Source organism: Dromiciops gliroides, chromosome 3, assembly GCF_019393635.1.
Source record: "Dromiciops gliroides isolate mDroGli1 chromosome 3, mDroGli1.pri, whole genome shotgun sequence".
Taxonomy (NCBI): domain Eukaryota; kingdom Metazoa; phylum Chordata; class Mammalia; order Microbiotheria; family Microbiotheriidae; genus Dromiciops; species Dromiciops gliroides.
The window spans coordinates 510,533,840-510,556,623 of record NC_057863.1 but is presented as its reverse complement, the minus strand read 5'-3'; the positions used below and the strand labels follow the sequence as shown (position 1 = coordinate 510,556,623).

Genomic DNA, 22,784 nt, shown 5'->3' with positions numbered 1-22,784 from the left:
CCTTGAAGGAGAAGCTTGATACTACTTGTCCAGTATGTTGTCAAGGGGTGGCTCCTCCAGAGCCATCTGGGCTCAGTTTCCTCATCTATAAAATAATAAGGTTATACTAAAAGCCCCTTATATCCCTTTGAATGCTAGATGTATGATTCTATTACCAGCTGCCCTCTGAAGTCCCTTCCTATTAAATTCCAAATAGCCTTAAAGTCCTAGTATGTATCTCATCTTAATGATGCCTTATATTGCTATAGTACTTTTAAAATCAGAGAATCATATTTATCAATCAATAAATAGTTAAGTGCCTACCACATGGTAAGTACTTGGTTAAACACTGGGGATGCAAAGAAATAAAAGAAAATACCTGGCCTCAAGAAGGCTTCAATCTAATGAGAGAGACAACATGCAAACAAATCTGTACAAAGCAAGCAATATATAGGATGAATGGGAAATAATTAACAGAGGGAAGGCTCTAGAGGGTAAGAGGGATTTGGAAAGACTCAGTCAAAGATGGGATTTTAGTTGGGACTTCAAGAAAGCCAGAGAGGTAAATAGTCAGGGCAGGGCAGGTAGAATAGTCCAGAAATGTGTTCAAAGATTCCCCCTAGTTCTAAATCTGAGTCTCTCTTGCATTATAAAGATGAGGAAGCCATATCTTAGGGAGATTAAATGAGTTGCCCAGTGTCTTAGTGAGATATGAGTTGAACACTGGTTTCATTGATTTCAAATCCTTCACTCCATCCATTATGCTGCCTTTTTGATTTTTCAAAGGATGTTCTAGGCAATTGTGGAATATAGACTATTTAAGGCATTTGAGTAGATGGTCAAATGGCAAGGGGAATTTTTTATAATGAATAATGCTATTAGAAATGGCATGACATCATGAGAAAGCATGTGACTTAGAGTTATGACTCTTGAGAATAATACCCAATTTCATCACTTGATAGCTGTGTGACCTTGAGAAAGTCATATAATCCGAGACTATTTCTTTATAAAATGGAAATGCCTGTCTAACAAGGTTTTCATGATAAACATAGGATATTATGTGGATATGAGTTGCTTTTTAACTAAAAGGGACACAAACAAAAAACTCCTGAAAAACTATGAAGCATAAAAGGTTATGTTCCTCATAGATGCCAAGAATCATATTGTTCTTAACCCCTTTTTACCCTCTTATGCCTTCATGCTATTACCACTATAGAAGCTAAAAGGGTCTGTACATGTGTTCTGACTCTGAAGATAATGGCAGACCTGAGGCAGATCAGACCACCTCTGGGACAAGATGACCCAGTAGCTCCACCCAAGTAATGACCCAGATCCCACCTTAGCATGTAGGCAGCTCCAATTTTCTCCAGTTTTCAGAAAATGAGGCCAGACAACTCCTGCAGAAGATGGGGCCTAGGCTTAGCAACCAAATTCAAAATCAAGTAGGGCCTTGCTTATACCATCCAGGACAACTGGAGTGCAATTTGACCTCAAAAGCCCCCAATCTAGAAACAGAGCCTGGATAGATGTGTAAACAGAAGAAAATACTAAATACAATGAAAAAATGAGAAAAGCCTAAGTAGATAACCACCCCTCCCAAAACAGAGTAACTCCACAATAAGTCCAATCAAGAGAAAAGAATGTCCTATAATCACAGGGACTATAGAAGTACCTGAAATAAGTAAAATTAAATATACAAAATAAGATAAGGAGGAAAGAATGTCAGTGAGAACAGATAGTATTAAAACTTACCCAAGAATTTAACACCCTGAAAATTAGAATGGGCCAATCAAAATAATTAGTACACAAGGGAAGAAGAAATACTAAGACAAAATAATAATATAGGATAAGAACAAAAAATGTGAGGAATATATTATAAAAACAATTATCCTGGAAAACAGGCCAAGGAAAAATATTCTATCATTAATTGGGCTACCTGAAAATCATGACCAGAATTTTCTGGATAGTATATTTCTAGAAATCATGACATAAAACTCTCCAGATCTATTAGAACCAGAAAACAAAGTCAAAATATAAAGTACCCACCAGTCAATTTTCTCCTGAAAAAACCTAAATATAAGAATTCCCAGGACCACCATGGCCAAAATCCCAAACTTCTAGGCCAAACCAAAAAAAAAAAAAAAAGAGTTCAAGTGCCAAGAAATTACTGTCATGATCCCACAAAATGTGGCAATTTTGCTTATAAGAAAAAATTGTGGGAAAAAATATTTCAAAGGGCAAAAGACAAATAGACTTAAAACTGAAAATGATTTTGCCAGAAAAGCTAAATATACTCCTACTAGGGAGAAACAGATCTTAAATTAAATAGATGATTTCCAGTCATTCTTGAGGAAAAAATATCCTATCTGAGAACAAATAAAAATTCATGACAAGGGGCAGCTAGGTGGCGCAGTGGATGGAGCACCGGCCCTGGAGTCAGGAGTACCTGAGTTCAAATCCGGCCTCAGACACTTAACACTTACTAGCTGTGTGACCCTGGGCAAGTCACTTAACCCAAATTGCCTCACTTAAAAAAAAAAATTCATGACAAGAGAAAAGTAGAAAATGCATACATTTTATCAATTGTAAGAGACTAAATAAGGATCAATTATTTAAATTCCAATAGGGAGAAAGGAAACAAGTGTCTTTTAAGAATCCTAATATCTTCAAGGGTCACAGAGAAAGTAAAATAAAGGACACAGAAGGCTTGGTAGTTGGCATGAGAAATTAAATGGGAATTTTTAGGAGTTTTGTGGAAGCCACAGATGACACATGAAAGCCAGCAAAAGACACAGAAAAAGTTTAGACACTCAGAAATGAGATGGTGCTGCACATGGTTAGCAGGTAGTCAGCTTTTGAAGTTTAGGCTTCCCACCAAAAATTACCAGTAGTAGATATTCATATAGACTTTGGGAGTTAGTGGTGAAGAAATTACCCAAGAGCTTTTAAAATGCACCTGGGTTATGACTTTTATGTAAAAATAAAGAATTATTTCAAGCCAAGCTGCATAATGAATGAGGCACAGTTCAGTACATTTATCATTACTGTACACAGGAAAGATATCAACAATAAAAATACAGTGTAGGGAAGATGGAGAGTGCTTTTCTGTGATTAAAACTCATTAATGCTCCAGGTCTATGACTTGAGGAAAGAAACATTTGTTAATCAAAATGAACTAGTAGAATTTTTTATTCTTGGGTTGCTGCTCATTGATTTCCTTTCTTGAAGAAAATTGCTACTGTGGGGAACTGATGTTTATCAATTGCTTAGAGAAAAATTTTTGCACTTCATTTCTCTAGTTTTGATTACTTTTTCTCTAAGTGCATGATTGAGTTTTAAAAAGATCCATTTAAGTGTAAGTTCTGTCAAGGTCTCCAGTATAACATTTAACATTTCTTTGTGTATTCAGTAGGCAAGATCCCAAATCCTTTCCCATCCTAATGGTAATGTCACATTCATGGTAAATCATTCTCATTCTAGTTTTTTGCCCATACTATCTGTTTTTTCTTAATGGTATGGAAGACATAACATTATGGCCATTCATGAGGAAAAAATTGCGTGTGGGTAGGAGTAGGTGTGATAGAGGGTTTTGTGAAGTGCAAACTCAATAAACATCAATAGTGAGACAAGTTGACCCACAAAGTTAATGTGAGCATTGAAACAGGAATGTTGTCCAGAACACTGTTGTTGTTTGTCCTTTGTTCTCAAGAGAACCAATCACGTTACAAGTATAATGTTTTGATTTGCATGTAAATTGAATCTGAGTGAGGCAGAACTGTAGGAAGTCATCAGTCTCTCTCTCTCTCTCTCTCTCTCTCTCTCTCTCTCTCTCTCTCTCTCTCTCTCTCTCTCTCCTCCAGAATCATCAAAATCCAGTGGCAAGACAAAGGTCAAAACAACTGGTAGTGGCACAGGATGCAGTGGGAGACCTTGGCCTTTCTAAATTATGGTGTTTCCCAGGTCTCAGTTTGTCTGAGACCACAACCATTCAGTGACCAAGAGCTATGTAACAATTGAGTCAAAAGATGGCTTAATTTGCCATCCCAAGTACATCCACCTAGGAGGTGAAGATTCTCAGAGTTTGGGGCCAGAAGAGAAAACAATTGCTATTTACACTCATTCTAATCCATACAAACATAAACAATGAAGCACAGAGGCTTGGGCTGGACCCATTATTGGTCATTCAGTGAAATCCAGAATGTTTTGAGGGTTTTGGTTTTGGGTTTTTTGCAGGGCAATGAGGGTTAAATGATTTGCCCAGGGTCACACAGCTAGTAAGTATCAAATGTCTGAGGCCGGATTTGAACTCGGGTAGTCCTGAATCCAGGGCTGGTGCTTTATCCACTGTGCCACCTAGCTGCCCCCTGATTTGAGTTCAAAGGCATAGTCAAGTAACTCTATTTGAAACACGATGGGCTTTTTAAAAGCCTGTTTTTCAGAGCTATATTTCAAAAACATTTTTAAAGATGAAAACTGCATCAGCTAAGAGTGAGTTTTGTGGTCAAATCATCTTCATGCTTGTATATTAGATTTTGAACTCTTTAATGGAAGGAAGTCTTTTGCCTTTCATTGTATCCTCAGGACTTATTTGTACCCTGACTAGAAGTAATAGACACTTAATCAATGTTTATTGACTAACTGACTAGACCTAGGACAAGAGAGATAAAAGACCCGTTGTACTCTGCCCAAGGCAGCTAAATGTCAAAATAGAGTAGGGGGCCTGGAGTCAGGAAGACTTGAGTTCAAATTCAAGCTGGAAGTCAAAGGACACTTGGGGAGCCCAGCTTCCCCTAGACCTCTGCAGTTCTAAGAGCTCCTGGTAGTCATCCAAAGGAGGTTTTTTGTCTACCGACAGATCAGGAGTAATTTCTCCTTCTGTGTATGCAGCATGTAAGGTCACAGGACTGTTCCACAGGAAAACCACCCAATGTTACCTTCACAGAACAGTTTTCAAGGTAGAACTGCTGAGTATTAATCCACAAAATGACAGAACCTCTGAGGTCTTCTAGTACAATTTGTACTCTCCTCTACAACATACTTGACAAAGTCATCCAGCCTCTTGAAGAATTCTAGTGAAGTAAAGCCAAACACTTCCTGAGGGAGAGCCTTCTATTTCTGGAAACCTTTAATCATTAAGAACTTTCCTTGCATTAAGCCTAAATCTGCCTCTCTGTAACTTCCACAATTTTTCCTAGTTCTGTCCTAGGGGGCCATGCAAAACAAGGCTTATTCTTCTTCCATGCAATAGCCCTCCAAATATTTGACAGCCGTCATGTTCCAGTCCAAGTCTTCTCTAAGCTAAACCTGCCCAGGTCCATCAGTCTGCTTGTATCAGATTCCTCATCATCCTTGACACTCTCTAACTCCTTTTCCATTCTGAGAGTTGTATTTCAGGAATGACAACAAAATTAAAGATGTGTGATCAGAAGAAATTGTCATATCTATCAGGCTGTATAATTATGACTCACTAAGTTTTGTGAGTGGTACAAAGGATAAAAGAGTATGGCTAACATTTAATTTAGCTAACATTTATAAAGAGCTTTAAAGTTCGCAAAGATCAGATCACTTAGACCAACAAACAACAATTTTTCAGTGTCCTGAAAGGTCTCTGATGTCTTTGTATACAATACTTTATATTTAGACAAATCAATGGCGGATTCCAGATAATACAGATGAGGACCAAACATGGCCCTACTCCTCCTCCTAGAAATGTGCAGAGCCTAGACCAAACACAAATTTTAATTAAGGATGAAAAATTAATATTTTATTGCATAAGCTTTTTATATTATATAAACTGTTTACAAAAATAGAAAAATAAGGGATCCTATCAAATTCTTCCTATGAGGCAGACATGGTTCTGATACATAAACCAAGGAGAGACAAAACAGAAAAAGAAAACTATAGACAACTATCCCTAGTGAACATCAATTAAAATGTTAAACAAAACATTAGCAATGCTAGATCATCATATCACAAAGATTATATACTAGGACCAGGTTCAATTTATATGAAGAATGCAAGATTGGTTTAATATAGGGAAAGCTATGAACTTATTTAACCATATCAATAACAAACACATACACAGGCTGGGCCAAAAGACATGATGTCTTAATAACTTTTTGAACATTATTTTTTCTTTATTTTTGCCATTTATGAGATTTTATTTTTCACACATAATGTAAATTCATTTCCTTTATGTACTGTATATGATGCTATGGTATTGTAAGTTAAGAACAAAAAATACAGGAGTTATTAAATATTGAAACACCTTCGTCACTTTCGGCCCACCCTATATTATAAAATAACAAATCATCTGATTATATCAATAGATAAAAAAACCATTTTTGACAAAAATATAACACTTATTTCTGTTAAAACACTTGAAAACAAAAGTAAATAGACCTTTCAAAAATGATAAATATATCTAAAACAAGAGCTAGCATTATATGCAAGATATAAATGAAAATCCAATCCAATAAAATCAAGAGTGAAATAAGGATATCCATTGTATTTCAATTTGATGTAGTACCAAAAAATGCTGACTATAGCAATAAGACGAAAAAAAAAGAAGAAATAAGGTAAATAAGAAAAAATGTCACTTTTTGCAGATGATATGATACACATAATTTTAGAGTAAGCTAAAAATTAATTGAAACCATAACTACAGCAACATTGCATGACAAAATAAATGGACACAAAACAGCATTTTAATATTTCATGTCATTGTTTTTATTTAATTTCATATCATACAATTTAAATACAATTTTTATGAAATACCAAGGAAATACAGTTAGAAGAAATAGAAATAGGAATTCCATTTATAATAACTACAGAATTATAAAATTCTGGGGAGTCTATCAGTGAGGATATATATAAGATGTCTGTTATAAAGAAATATCACGGGTCTAGGGACAGCCAAGATACAAACCCAGAAGGTATAATTAAACTCCATATCATGTACAAAAAAGGGCTCAGACAAAAATATATCTTTACCAAAGGATCCACTAGAATTCCTGGAAAAGAATGAAGTAAGAATTAGAATGAACCAAAAAAGAAATCAGTGAATTCATGAGAAAAATAAAAAATAATAGAATGAAATGGCTGAAAAAATAAAAGATAATATTATTATATCTCCTATCAAAAACAATTGACCTGGACAACAGCCGAGAGAAATAATTTTGGAATCTCAGACTACCTGAAAATCATGATCAGAATAGAAACTTGAATACCTTATTTCAAGAAATCGTGAATGAAAACTGCCCAAACTCATTAAGAACTAGAGGGCAAAGTGAAAGCAGAAAGAATCCACTAGTCACCTCATGAAAGAAACCCCAAAATGAAAACTTCCACCAACATCCTGGCCAGAATCCAGAGCTTCCAAATCAAAGAAAAAAGTACTTCAAGTAGCCAGGAAAAAAATGTTCAAGTGCCAAGAAATCATCAATATTACATGTGATGCATCAGCTATCATAACGGAAAGATGTTCCTAAAATGTGATATTCTAATTTTTTTTTTTTTAGTGAGGCAATTGGGGTAAAGTGACTTGCCCAGGGTCACATAGCTAGTAAGTGTGTGTTAAGTGTCCGAGGCTGGATTTGAACTCAGGTACTCCTGACTCCAGGGCCGGTGCTCTATCCACTGAGCCACATAGCTGCCCCAAATGTGATATTCTAAAAGGCAAAAAATAAAGGTTTACAACAAAAGATAACTGAATCTGCAAAACTCAGTATAAGCCTGCACAATAAAAAACAGCACTTTAATAAAATAGTTCTGGTCTTTTCATCAGGAATACCTGGAACTTTCCTGAGTTGATAGTTTGAAATGTGAATACAGAAGTAAGAGAAACATAAAGGGGAGTGAATATATGATAATGAAGTGCTTACATTCAAACAGGGAGAGAAGGAACAAGTTTTCCCTCCAAACCCTAATGCCTTCATGGATCTTAGAGAGGTATACAAGACAGTGGGTATGAGAGTGGTTTGTTTTGATGATATTAATAAAGGGAAGAAAAGAAAGGGAAGAAATGATGAGGAAGGGGCAGAACTTAATATCTCACATAATTAGGATGTGCAAGAACAGGATTTACCAAGTATTCCATGAACTTCACATATTTAAAACAGACAAAGGAAGACTGAATTTATGTTTTCAGGCACTCATACACATAGTTTGGTGCTAAAAATACACCAAACAGGGCAGCTAGGTGGTGCAGTGAATAAAACACCGGCCCTGGATTCAGGAGGACTTGAATTCAAATCCGACCTCAGACACTTGACACTTACTAGCTGTGTAACCCTGGGCAAGTCCCTTAACTCTCATTGCCTCAAGGAAAAAAAGAAACATAGTTAATATAAGAAACAAGCATGAGGAAGACTGAGAAGTATGGAAAATACTTTTATGAATAGATGGAAAGTGAACTAAGTAATGCCAAGAAAGCAATACATACAACGAGTACAACAATGTAAAGGGAAAGAATAACAACCACAAAATAATAAAAATTGAATGCTGTCAATTATAAAGATGGTCCCAAAAAGGTGGCCCTAAAGAACAAATAGAAGTCACCTCTCTTCCACTGCTTTGCAGAAGTAGAAGTCTATGAGTGTAGAACATTTTAAAAAATCTGTCATTATAGGCCATGTTTGGTTTGGAAAATTTCTTTATAGTCTCTTTTTAAATTTGTTATATGGTATAGTTCTCTAGGAGGGTAAAATGGAAACAGGCGAATTCAAGAGGCAATGTAAAAATAGAAAATAGCAACAAAAATCCAAATAAAAGGAAAAAGACTTGAAATACAAAGATTCATTCAGTTAAAGTGAGGGACTAGAGCAAAATCTATCATGCTTCAGATCAACAACAACAATGGGGAGCAATCATATCTCAGACAAGGCCAACAGCAAGAGATGAGCAGATAAACTACACTCTTCCTAAACATACAAAAAACAGGGTAGGGGCAGCTATGTGGCACAGTGGATAAAGCACCGGCCCTGAATTCAGGGGTACCTGAGTTCAAATCCAGCCTCAGACACTTGTTACTTACTAGCTGTGTGACCCTGGGAAAGTCACTTAATCCCCATTGCCCTGCAAAAGAAACAAAAACAAAAACAGGGTACCAGATGCCTTTCTGCCTAAATAGGCAATTGAAACTATTCAAACAATAATCCTCCTTCTCCCTTCTTCCTTAGATATTAAATTCCTTAAGAGCAGAGGCCATGTTTCCTTATCTCTATATCTCTCACTTCCCAGAGCCTAGCTCAATGAACTTCACATTACAGGTGATAAATAAATCTTGTTTTTAGTTAATTCTGAATGAGCAAATAAAGAAAATTACCTGATATCTAATGAGTGTAGGATTAGAAGTGTCAGTCCTTTGATGCAAAAGAAGCTCACATATTAGTAGTAATAGTAGCAGTAATGGGAACAATAACAATTGTCCCATCATATATGCTATTTTATATCTTTAATATTTACAAAGCATTTGTTTCAAAACAAATCTGTGAAGCAGGTAACCCAAAGCACCTCCATTTTCCTATAGCAAATATTCTTTCTCTAAATCATAAAAGTATTTTTTTATTTTCCAGTTGCATGTAAAGGTAGTTTTCAACATTTTTTCATAAGATTTTTAGTTCTAAATTTTTCTCCCTCTCTCCCTTCCCTCCCTGCCTCCCCAAGACAAAAAGCAATCTGATATGCATTATATGTATACAATCTCATTAAACATATTTCTGCATTAGTCATGCTGTGCAAAAACAAAAGGGGAAAACCTCAAAAAGGAAAAAACAAAACTGAAAACAAAAGTGGAAACAGTATGGTTCAATCTGCATTCAGAATCCACACTTCTTGTTTCTGGATGTGGAGAACATTTTCCAACATGAATTCTTTGGAATTGTCTTAGATCATTGTATTGCTGAGAAGAGCTAAGTCTCTCACAGTTGATCATCACACAATGTTGCTGTTATTGTGTTCTAGCAAATATTCTTAACTAAATCATTAAGGGACTCTGGTCCCCTTTTCCAATTACCTCCTACCCTACTGTTGCAGTCAGTCAGATGATTCATTGGGGTCAGACCCAGCTCATACTGTGAGACAGAATTCACCTTTTGAGAAGGAGCCAAATCCCTTCTATTCTTGTCCAGACCTGCTCCATGTATCATGACTGATGCTTTTATAATCTATGGGAGCACCTACCTCTTGGATTTAATAGAGTTCATGTTTTGTATTATCACCGATGAGGCCCAAATGCTATGATTGAGTGAATGACAATGAGCATTATATCATTAGCACTGACAAGTCTCATTAGTCGGCTTCAATTAGAACTCTAATTACTTTTGGTGCTATTCTCACAATTAATGAACTTTTTCAAAAAGAAGAAAATACTAGGTAAATATAGTGATGGATTAGATTCACTGATCTCTTCAGTTCAACAGAGAGGTCATGCTAACTACAGATAAAGATCATGGTAACTAACTTTTTGCTAAACATATTTTAATCATCAGAGATAGCATGGCATAGTGGATAGAGAACTGGCCTCAAAGCCAAGAAGATCTAGGTTCAAATCCTGCTTCTATCCTTTGACCTCTCAGTGCTGTAGGCAACTCTATGACTAAATTCTAGAGAAGTTAACTCCTGGATGGGGATACTCCTTTAGGCCAGCAGGTATGTCAATGAAATGAGAAGCTCAGTTCCTCTCCTTTTCCCTATACTTAATCACAGAAGCCTGGCTTGGCCTTTTAATACCAGTATGAACTTGGGCAAGTAAATCAATTCATCCGTCTGAATTTTAGTTTCCTCACCTGTAGAATGATATGAGTCTTCTTAGAACTCTTCCAATTCAAAAGTTACTATATGGTTATATGGTGCTATTGTTATCTCTCTGATATTAATGTACTGGGCACCATTGAATGCTGGCAAGGAACGTTTTGATCTCTGGATCGATATTTGGAAAAATATCTCATGCAAGTAATCAAGACTATAAATAGGTTTAGAAACTTATTGACCTCAACAAGACAGCATAATAGGGGTGGGGGTCGGGGAGGAAGCGAGGAAGAACTCATACTTTAGAACCAGGAAACCTGAGTTCAAATCTCTGAAACTTACTAGCCATGAGACAATGGACAAATCAACCAAAGTCTTTCAGCCTTAATTTGCACATTTGTAAAATGGAGATAATAATTACACTGCCTATTTCATAGGATTATGAGAAAAGTGCTTTATAAAGCATTGTATACATATGAGTTATATCTATTAACTGATTTACATAATAGAAAAGCTCATGTTTAAGGATTTCACATCTAGAGTATGTCAAGAGTTTGTGTTAACAATAATAATGGCAAAGGGTCATATTGTACCCTCACTCTATGAGAAAATCAAAGTGATAAGAATAGGAGCACCTTACAGATTTGTGGGACTGTTATTCTACTAAAACATGACCAAGATGATGTTGTAATGAAGGAAAGCTGGCGGTCAGCATAGAGAATATAAAAGGAAAAGTTACAGAATAAGCATTTCTAAATGAAATCATAGCACTGCAAAGGTGGAAGGACCCACAGAGGTCACCTTAACAAATTGTACCTGAACAGGAATCCTTACTATACTGCCCCTGATAAATTGTTATTCAGTTTCTGTTTGAAGACCACCAGTAATGAATAAATCCTTACCCTTCATTGCAGCTTACTCTAGTGTTAGACTGCTCTGTTTTGAAGTTTTTCCTTATATTGAGTTGAAATATACTTCTCTGGGGGACAGCTAGGTGGCACAGTGGATAATGCACAGGCCCTGGATTGAGGAAGACCTGAGTTCAAATCTGGCCTCAGACACTTGACACTTACTAGCTGTGGGACCTTGGGCAAGTCACTTAGCCCTCATTTCCCTGCAAGAAAACAAACAGAAAACAAAAAAACAAAAAGCACAAAAACAAAAAACAAAACAAAAAAATAAATATACCTCTCTGTAATTTCTATCCATTGTCCCTACTCCTGACCTCTAAGATTAAGCAGAATGAGGGGAATCCATATGGCGGCAGTTGGAGAAAGACCAGATTGACCATCAGACATTCTGACTTCAAATCCTAGCTCTGTCCATTACTCTGTGTGACTTTATGTAAGTTATTTAGCCTCTCTTAAGCTGTTTCCTCATCTGTAAAATGAGAGGTTTGGGCAAGATTAATCTTCACATCCTTTTCAGCTTCAAAGCTATGTTCCATTCCTGTGACCCCCATTCCTTAAACCAGTCTGCATGTAGCAAGGTTTCAGGTACCCTCAACATTCTGGTGTTTCACCTGTTGACATTGTTCTTTGGCAAGCATGCTGTCTGTGCCTTCATACAAGTCATCTATAAAAGTGTTGAAGAGAGAAGGATCAAGGACAAATTTCTGGGCCACTTCTCTAGAGACTGCCTTTCAGTCTAGAGATGTTAGACTAGGTGTTCGACTAATTCCAAATCTTTGTATTATCAATCATCCTTCCTACAAAGATATTTTGATGGAAATTGTTACATTTCTTGCTGAGATCCAGATATACATATCTGTGAAATTCAACTGTCTGGTAAGTTTGTCACAAAAGGAAACAAGGATAATTTGGCATGATCAATATTCTTAATTAAACTATATTGGCTTTTAGTGATTGCTATTCTCTAAAAGTTTGCCAACTATCTCTTTAAAATTATTTTCTATAATTTTGCCAGGAATCAGTCAAATTCCCCAAAGGATAATTGAAAGAATCTACTATAACAAGAAAAATTGGGTGGTCTCCTACAAAGCCCCACAATGTAATACCAGATTTCTATAGGTGGGGGTCTAGACACTGCAGTAAAACCTCTAACGCACGTGTGATTTCTTTCAGTGCCTCCACAATATAATGACACAAGTGTTACAGTTTTACCTAGTCACTACAGACTTGGGAAGTCATACTTCTTACCTAGATGTGTGAAACACTAAGACCACTCCTCTCTTTTTACCATTAGGAAACATCCTGTTTTCCCTAGCTAAGGCCCAGCAAGCAAGCTGTGTCCTGAGCTCGGCATAACAACAATCCTTTGCTCTTACCCTCTGGAAGAACTCTGCTATAGCAAAATATCAGATTTATTTACAACAGCCCCAGGTAGTATCTGAGATCAGACAAGCACATGCAATACCCATGTTCTGGTCATGAAGCGCTGATATGTCAAAGATTTTTTTTTTTTTTGCGGGGCCATGGGGGTTAAGTGACTTGCCCAGGGTCACACAGCTAGTAAGTGTCAAGTGTCTGAGGCCAGATTTGAACCCGGGTACTCCTGAATCCAGGGCCGGTGCTTTATCCACTGCGCCACCTAGCTGCCCCCTATGAAGCGCTGATATGAATCAAACTTGTCTCATTGTTGTTACCCTTCGTTGTCAGGGCTACAGCTCACTGCAGAGCCATTGCTACTTGTATTGAGATTTGTCCACACTAAAGTTGGTCTCTTACTAAAGGGGGCCCCAGCACATGTTTCTAGTTTCCTTCCTCCAACAGTATAAAGAAAGTTTTTTGTTTACAGCAACTATTAGCTTTTTGGTTTTATTTTGTTTCTATTCTATTTTATTTTTCAGAGTTAATTGTGGTTGTGATAACCTGTGTGAGGTCTTTGGTATTTTTAGAGTTAACAGCAGTTGCATAATCTCTATGATTCTTTGGTCATTTGTTTTCAGAGTTGACAATTTCAAAGTGAGTCTTCATGACTCCAACTCTAGCTTTCTATCCATTGTACCACAGATCATTTTTTTCTCCAAAATCCCTTTTGAAGTCTTTCTTCATACATATACTTTAGCCATGGATGTTAAAACAAAGTTATTAGGTATCAGAATGTTCTTCCATAATAGTGCCAATACCCCCACACTCTTTGACAACTGATAGACATCTATTTTGAACAAAAACACATGTTCTATATCTTTCAACATTAACTCTTCCTTTTGAAAAAGGGCCAGAAACAGAGTATCTTATGCTGTCTTGTTCTCCCTTTTTGAAAAAAATAAACATTTTCTCACCTCAAGGCCTGAACCATCTCTTCCAATCTCCAAGATTTTTCAAAGGTGAACAAGAGTAGTTCATTTGTCACATTTACAACTTCTTATAGGACCTGGTAAACTGAACTCAAAGCATTGAGGTGCACTCAATTACTTACGTAATTTAAATTCTCAACCAACAATTTTTGTTCTCTCATTCACAGTCTGAAGATTATTATCAGGATTTACTTAATACCCTCCACAGGAAAGAGTGGTTTAGTTTTGGAGGACAAAATTTTTGGACAGAAATATTGCCAGTGGAAAAAGGTGATTGATTCATGAAGTTACTATGGTTTACTGGAAAGTTCTCTTAAGAACATCCAGTTCCTTTTACTTAACAAACAACCTTTTCATTTTTAATTTGGCCTCCAAATTAAAAGTGGCCTTATCCAGTAGGAGTGGGTGTTCTGTGCAAACAAATGAAACCAATTCTCATTCCAGGATTATAGGATTATGGGATTTAGAGCAAGAAGGGACCTTGAAGATTATCCAGTCTAACCCTTTCCTTTTATAGATAAGGAAACTGAAATATAGCTTCTCATTCTATTATAGTTAATTCAGTTCCCATTATTATTCAAAACAATGAAAGGATACATCCACAAAATGCTACCACTTACGACTTTATTCTCCCCAAATAGTTTAACATTATCTCTTACATTCATGTTTTTGAGGGAAGTCTTTATCAGAGGCTACTCTTGCTGGTTCCTGCTGCCCATTCACCATTGCTTGGCACATATATGCAGATAGGTATGCACATGTGTATCTTTTTCTTGCTTGCCAATTATATAGACTTTTCTTTTGTAGATATATATACCCATATAATTATATATTTGTAAAAGCAAAGAAGAGGGGTTGTGGAAGAAACTGTAAATGACTATTTTCAAAATAAATTTTTTTTTATTGTGAATTGAATCATCAACCAGCTTTTGAAGTCCAAAGACGTTCTATCTCTTGGCTCTAGGAATTTTCTCTGGCAGTCCCCCATGCCTGGAATGTTCTCTCTTATGTCTTCCTTAAAGCTACAATCCCACCTTCTACAGAAATCCTTTCCCAATCTCTCAATTTTAGTGCTTTCCCTCTATTGATTATTTTCTATTTATCTCATATATAATTTGTATATAATTTTTTTGTGGGGCAATGGGGGTTAAGTGACTTGCCCAGGGTCACACAGCTAGTAAGATTATATATAATTTTTTTGCATGTTGTCTCCCCCATTAGATTGTGATCTCCTTGAGGGCAGGGACCTTCTTTTGTTTTTCTTTGTACCTGCAGCATGTAGTACAGTGCCTGGCACATAATAAGCAGTTAATAAGTTCTTATTGACCCCCTCATTTTATGGATGAAGAAGTGAAAGTTCAAAAAGTTGTGCCTTAATGAGGATCATGAAAAGTAAGTGACAGAGTTGGAATTTGAACCCAGGTCCTCTGATTCCAAATCCAGAATTCTTTACAGTGTTCTAGGCTCTTCTCTTCTGGAGTTATATGCCCCAAGCAGTCAAGAGATTTGGCTATGATATGTCTCTTTAAGTAGCCTTGTAGCAGAGAGTCACTGATCTTTACTACCTATCTCTTCTTTCTCTGTTACTAGATGGCCTCTTTCACTGTGATGTATAAGAGGTTTGAGAAACATAATTTCTGCATAATTAATCATATTTATTAATTATTCTGGTGGATAATTAGTAAAAGGGGGAAGTGGCACTCTCAAATGATAAAGACTCCTCACAGAATGCACTCAATACTTATATGCCCTTGGAATAGTGGGTGTTCTGGAGGGTAGCAATCAACTCTGATGATTAACAATTAATGAGAAGAATGAATATCATAATGAGAGGTGGATCCATTCTAATGAGGGTCAGGGAATGTGACTTTGATCTCTCTTGATCCCAGACCACCCCCAGCCTTGGACACTATAAACAAAGGACCTATCTTTTTTTCCCCAAGCCTGAGTAGAACAGAATGAGCTTTCCCAATTGGGTGGGGTCTAAACAAGATTGAGGACAAACTTAATCTAATCTTTATTTTTTAAAAAAAAATTTTGGTGAGGCAATTGGGGTTAAGTGACTTGCCCAAGGTCACACAGCTAGTAAGTGTTAAGTGCCTCAGGCTGGATTTGAACTCAAGTCCTCCTGACTCCAGGGCCAGTGCTCTATCCACTATGCCACCTAACTGCCCCAATCTAATCTTAATATCAGCAATGTCCTTCAATTGTTGACTTGACCCAGTAGAGAATGAGGAAATAAGAAGAGGAAAAACCCTGAATCTCCCCAATAATTGATTATTTAATAATTATTTCTCTCAGTTGTGCTTATGTAGCCACATCACCATTCACAAGAAAATAAGTAGCTGCTTCCTTCTCAGAGGGTTCTCCTTCACTAACTACATGGACAGTGTCACACATCCCCAAATGTCCACTGGTCCTGCTTCTCTTACTACTGTGTGTCATAAGTGACCCACTTTCCAATTTCATGACTTCACCTATCCAGTCTCACCTCTTCAGATTCTTTTTTCTTTTGTTTTTTTCTTTGAAGCACTTCCTCCTTTCAAGAACATCTTCTGTCTCTCTGACACATTACAGAGCTTCCCCACTTTTACTTTGACCAAAATGCATTTTGTGCATGTACAGCACATTATTTGTCACTGGCACACACAAAAATGGCATGCTCTTGGCAAGCTGCTTCAAGTTCTCCCATGTCTTCCATAATTACCAGAAGAAGATCCCTCAGTATTTTTTGTAAACCTTCATGACATAGTACCATCACAAACTGCCTCTTTGTTGGGATTGTTCACTATACTCAGGTCTCATTTTCTGAGATCTCTTGGAGGCCTCATTCTTCCTCATGATAGGATGTTTTTATCCTCATCTGTTTTCAACTGCATTAGGGCATGGGAAAAAAATCTATACTTAACAGACAGAAAACACCCTCACTGGTTATCTGAGAAAGAAGTAGACATTTCTTCTCCTGGCAGAAGAGATTTTTGCTTCTCAAGAGCTTTCACAACATCAGATGAGAAAATGTCTTTTGAGTAGCTCCAGAGGAAAAAACCAGAAACACCGAGCAGAAGTTATAAAGAATCATTTTGGATTTGATCTAAGGAAGAACTTTCTAAAAATAGAAATACCCGACATAGGAATGGTCATCCAGGTAGTACAGTAAATAGAGTGCTAGACCTGGAGTCAGGAAGACTCATCTTCTTGAGTTCAAATATGGCCTCATACACTTACTAGCTGTGTGACCCTGGGCAAGTTGCTTAACCCTGTTTGCCTCAGTTTCCACATCTATAAAATGAGCTGGAGAAGGAAATGGCAAACCACTCTAGTATCTTTGCCAGGAAAACCTGACATAGGGTTACAGAGTCATGACTGAAACAACTGAACAACAACATGCAAATAGTCTGCTATATTAAATACCAAGTTCCTGTCACTAATTGTTCCAGCAAAGACTAGATGGCTGACATTGATATAATAAGTCTAATTTCTGTATGGGCAGGAGATTGGGCTAGATGGATTTCTAAATTAATAACAATAGCACTTTAAGGTTTACAATGCACTTTGCATATATTATCTCACTTTATCTCCATAATATCCCAGTAAAGAGGATTATCCCTATTTTAGATGAGGAAAGTCATCTCAGTCTCAGAGAAATTAAATGGCTTACCCAAGGTCATATAGGTAGTAAGTATCTAAGATGAGACTTAAATTTAAGTCTTTCTGACTCAGGTTCAGAGTATTATCTGCTATGTAACACTGTCAGTTCTCTTCCAACTCCAACATTCCATTGATTCTTTGAATACTGGCACCAAGAGCTTCAGAAGTGGCCAATAGCAACCCATAGAAACTAGAATAAGAAACAATACTTCTCCTGCATAGCAATTTATGGGGCAGTATTTCCTAGCTAGATACTTTTCTTAGGTCTGGTCTGATAACTCGGTCAACAGCTGTGTGGTATGATTAAAAATGGAAAGATTTCCCCACTGGCTTCCCATGCTGCCCCCAAATGTCAGTGTTCCCTATTAATAAGCATATATGATGGAATCAGGAGAACAATTTACTATAGCATTATAAGGAGATACACCATTGAAAGACTTGAAGAACTTTGATCCATACATTGACCAACTAGGATTCCAGATGAAGCATCCTGCTCATCCCACCTCCTGAGAGAGAAGTGATGGACACAATCTGAAGAATGAGAGGGCTCTTTCTCTTCAGCAAGGCGGCAGGCGCAGCGTTGCAGAAATGAAGATCTTCGTGAAGACCCTGACCCGCAAGACCATCACTCTTGAGGTTGAACCCAGTGATACTATCGAGAACGTCAAAGCCAAAATCCAGGAGAAGGAAGGTATCCCACCAGATCAACAACGTCTGATTTTTTCTGGAAAACAGCTAGAAAATGGCCAGACTCTCTCTGACTACAGCATCCAGAAAGAGTCCACTGCACTTGGTGATGTGTCTGCGGGGAGAGAGTGGGTGGGTGGGTGTGGCGGGCGGGGGGGGGAGGGGGGTCTCATCGAGACTTCCCTTAGCCAATTGATTCAGAAGTACAACTCTGACAAGATGATCTGCCGCAAGTGTTATGCCCGCCTGCACTCCCCCGTTGTAAACTGCCGTAAGAAGTGCGGCCACACCAACACTCTACGCCCCAAAAAGAAGGTCAAATAAAGACCAGCCTTGGGACCCGATTTTGGTTTGGCTCCTCTGACGGAAGTGCTCTTTAGTAGTATGCTGTAATAAAGCCTTGTTCCTGGGTTTAATGGGACTGTGATATCAATAAAATCCCCTTTTAGTTGGGGGAGGGGGGAAGAAAAAGCATAAGAAGTACATTTTTGGTCATGGTAAATGTGGGAATGTATTTTGTTTGAATATGAATATTTTATATACGGGTTTCCCCCCTTCTTTCTGTTTGGGGAGCAAAGTTGGGGTGTATATGCCAAGGGAGCTATTAGAGATAGGACAGCCAGAAGAGGAAGGAGAGTCATTGAAGCATAACTTAAATTGAATGGAAGAAAACAAGAGGAAGGACAGAAAGAATCACAGACAAGCAGAATGGCATTGAAAGTCACATATTAAATCTATTATACATTTTAAAAGAAAATCAAGCTGTACACAATAGAGTTTTATGTACAAAAGAGTTTTTATGTTCTATCATGTTTATGGAAATGCCCATTTTATTTTGGTGTTAAGTTCAGAATTAATCTTTTTAAATATAGCTATGACCCTGTGAGAGAGAACACATTAAGCTGTGTTGACATTAACAAACCAATGAGTATAAGACCTTGGGAAAATGGTAGAAAAGACAGCCAAATTTTAATGGTGAAAGAGTAGAATTGACTGACAATTCCCTTTCCTGGCATTCCTTCTGTTACGGCCATGGTGACCATGCAAGGTCTGCGTTTCTAGGATCCTGAGGGGCACTGGGGCAATAAAAACCAAAAACACAGTAGCAAAAAGGATATTATTAGATAATAGAAGCCTAAGCTCTCCCCATTAATTGTTTTTAACAGCAAGGGAAAGCTCCCATCAAATTCCCTCATTCTAGCTGCATGGGAAGTTTCCAAATAATGAGTATAATGTGTGTAGAAGCCTTCTTTTTTCTTTCTTTCTTTCTTTTTTTTGTCTTTTTGCAGGGCAATGAGGGTTGTGACTTGCCCAAGGTCACACAGCTAGTAAGTGTCAAGTGTCTGAGGCCGGATTTGAGCTCAGGTCTTCCTGAATCCAGGGCCATTGCTTTATTCACTGTGCCACCTAGCTGCCCATGTAGAAGTCTTCAAAACAATAATTTTCATGGGTTATTGAGTTTATTTTCTAGGAATAGGATTAGCAATTAGATCTTTTCTATCTTCTTTTGAAAAATTTTAAAATAATAATAAACATTTTCATTTAAAGTTTTGAGTTCCAAATTCTATCACTCTTTTCCTCCCTCCCTTATCCCCTCCCTGAGGTGGTAAATAATTATATATAGGTTATATATGTAAAACATTACCATTTTAGTCACTTTCATAAGAAAATGAATAAACGAAAAAATGAAAGAAAGTGAAAAAATAGCATGCTTCAGTTTGCATTCAATCAATATCAGTCCTTTGTTTGGAGGTGGATTCATCATTAGTCCTTTGGGATTGTACTGGTTCATTGTATTGCTGAGAATAGTTAAGTCATTCACAGTTCTTCATCAAACAATATTGCTGTCACTGTGCACAACATTCTCCTGATTCTTAGTAATTAGATCTTGCACAACAGGATTGGTTCAATTTTGCTGTTCAGTCATTTTAGTCACATACAACTCTTCATGACCCCATTTAGGTTTTCTTGGCAAAAATATTGGAGTGGTTTTCCATTGTCTTCTTCAGCTCATTTTATAAATGAGGAAACTGAGGCAAGCAGGGTTAAGTGACTTGCCCATGGTCACACAGCTAGTATCTGAGGCCAGATTTGAACCGAAGAAGAGGAGAATTCCTGACTCTAGGCCCAGAACTCTATCTACTATGCCACCTAGCTGCCTGCTGAGTTAAGACTTAGAGCTTATATTACACACAGAGGCAAATAAAGGCTTTCCAATAGCCAGGTTAAGGCAGAAACATGCTTAGTTTAACTTTCTGTAAAGTGACTTAAAGGCCACTTCAGGCTTAGCTCTGCCTCAGGTTCTGAGACCAATGTGGTTTCTAGACAGAGAAGATATATTGATGTAAAACTACATAAATCACTTGGATAAGGATCTAGTTGTCCTTGATCTTGGTCCTTCTTTGGACCTGAGGCATGGGAGAGTGAAAATTCAGGCCCCAGGGACTTGTTCTCCCAGTGGACAAGTTAGAAATTGTTTTGCTAGAACTATGGAACAAGGTTCATCTTGATATCCTACTCTGGGAGACAGTTCTTCTAGGATTTTGGTCTTTTCCTTGTTGCTCTTTGTAGAAATCATATCTCTGCTTCAATCTTCATATTCCTTCTACCTTAATACTCATCTGCTTGGACCTTAACTTTCCATATTTCTTTAAATGACTCTGACTTCATAGCTCCTTCCATCTTCTGGGAGAGCTTCCCAATAAATCTTGATGGGTCTTTCTGATGCTTGCCTGGACCTCAATCTATTACCTGCCACTAGATGCCCCTACAACTCCATGTTCTTGACCAGATTTTCACTTTGCTCTTTCTGCTGCAGCCTTTTCAGATTGCCTTCTCTATCTTCTCTTCCCTAGCTGGATTATTTCCTACTTATCTTTGGGTCCCAGCCAACACATTGGCAGAGAGAGAATGAGAAGAGCTCCAGAGCATAGAGCCTTGCCCAGAGAGAGAGGAGGGGGTTTCAGATGTGCATTGTATTGGAGTGAGGGGAGGCAGCCAAGAGTTAGCATGAGATCTCTGAGACCCTGCAAGTGGGCAGTATCAACAGATAAGAGAATGATATCAAAAATGGAAAGAGAAGTGGGACAAGAATAAATGTCACTGATTTTACAATTTAACCCCAGGATAGTTCAGCTTACATTCAGCAGCACCTAGGACATGAGATAGCCAGTAAATGTTTGCTGATTGCTCCAATATTGACCCTTACAGTCTGGGAAGAGGGAAAGTGAGAGAAAACAACAACAATAACAATATAAAAACCGAGGAGTGCCCAATATGCCCCAATGGGGAAAATGAAGCTAAAAGAGGTCATAAAAGATATGAGTGCCCCACACTAATGTTTGTACAAAGAGCCTTGAATACTTATTAATACTTTTTCTCCCTTCTGAAGTCTTTTATGAACATAGCCAGAAGTCAACAAGTTTGTACACCAGGCTTATACTTAGCATTCTTCAGAAGCTGCATTTCATATCTTGACATCTAGAATCCTTTTACTTTTCTAGATGAGATTTTGTCATTTTAATAATAAATTACTGGGGCGGCTAGGTGGCGCGATGGACCAGCCCTGGAGTCAGGAGTACCTGAGTTCAAATCTGGCCTCAGACACTTGACACTTACTAGCTGTGTGACCCTGGGCAAGTCACTTAATCCCCATTGCCCTGCCAAAACCCCCCAAAAAACACCACCAACAAAAAAACCCCCAAAAACCAAAAACCAAAAAAAAAAATAAATAAATTACTCGGCTCTAGAGGTGAGATAACTTCTTACTGTATTTGTAAAAAGAAATAAAACTTCATTTTCTCTGAAGTTGACCACAGGGGAAAATTAAACACTACAAGAAAATTAATGTTATTTAGCATCAATAGACACAGACAGCAGTTCTACTCCATGTTTCTTCCACAACCCCCAATTTATATACTTTATGGATACTTTTGATACTGCGGTTGTACTCATCTGAAATCTTACTAGCCAGCATTGATGACTCCTCCACTTTTCTACATTTTGACAAAAAACAATTTCTGTTTAGGATATATAGTCTCAAGTATCTTTTTGCCCTCCAATTCATCCAGTCCTTGATACCTTTCTTTTCTCTTGCAGACTAGATCATTTAGCCTTTGGAAAGAGCTACATTTTGAGCAATTACCTGCCTACACACAGACTTGTCCATAGACACAGATCTATTCAGACATTTAGACAAATGGTCAATATAGAATGACAATCAACAAATATTTCCTGCTATGAATCTAGAAGTATGTGAAGTGCTATGGGGGATACAGAAAAAATATATGACATATTCCCTGTTCTCAAGGAGCTTACAGTCTAGTTGAGATGACTAATACTATATAACACTCAGGAATGGTAGGAATAGGGACATAAGGTGCAGGTGGGCATCTCCTCTGAAACTTCTAATCTTAGTTGCCTAGACTACAGTGGTTTTCCTAGGGCCACTCCTATATATGAC

General features: G+C 37.5%; 1 protein-coding gene across 1 annotated transcript; it reads left to right on the top strand.

The window, feature by feature from the left end:
• Positions 1 to 18,223: 18,223 nt before the first annotated feature.
• On the top strand, positions 18,224 to 18,646 carry LOC122750366 (ubiquitin-60S ribosomal protein L40-like). The gene is made up of 3 exons (XM_043997084.1): positions 18,224 to 18,326; positions 18,403 to 18,442; positions 18,484 to 18,646. The coding sequence occupies exons 1-3, from the start codon at positions 18,224 to 18,226 to the stop codon at positions 18,644 to 18,646; spliced, it is 306 nt and encodes a 101-aa protein (XP_043853019.1).
• Positions 18,647 to 22,784: the final 4,138 nt, after the last annotated feature.

What these genes read in the sequence shown, in the direction of transcription:
- LOC122750366 (XM_043997084.1), top strand. Translation starts at nt 18,224, where the DNA reads ATGAAGATCTTCGTGAAGACCCTGACCCGCAAGACCATCACTCTTGAG. An exon ending in CAAAATCCAGGAGAAGGAAG is followed by an intron (nt 18,327 to 18,402) that starts GTATCCCACCAG and finishes CTCTGACTACAG; the next exon opens with CATCCAGAAAGAGTCCACTG. An exon ending in CACTTGGTGATGTGTCTGCG is followed by an intron (nt 18,443 to 18,483) that starts GGGAGAGAGTGG and finishes GCGGGGGGGGGA; the next exon opens with GGGGGGTCTCATCGAGACTT.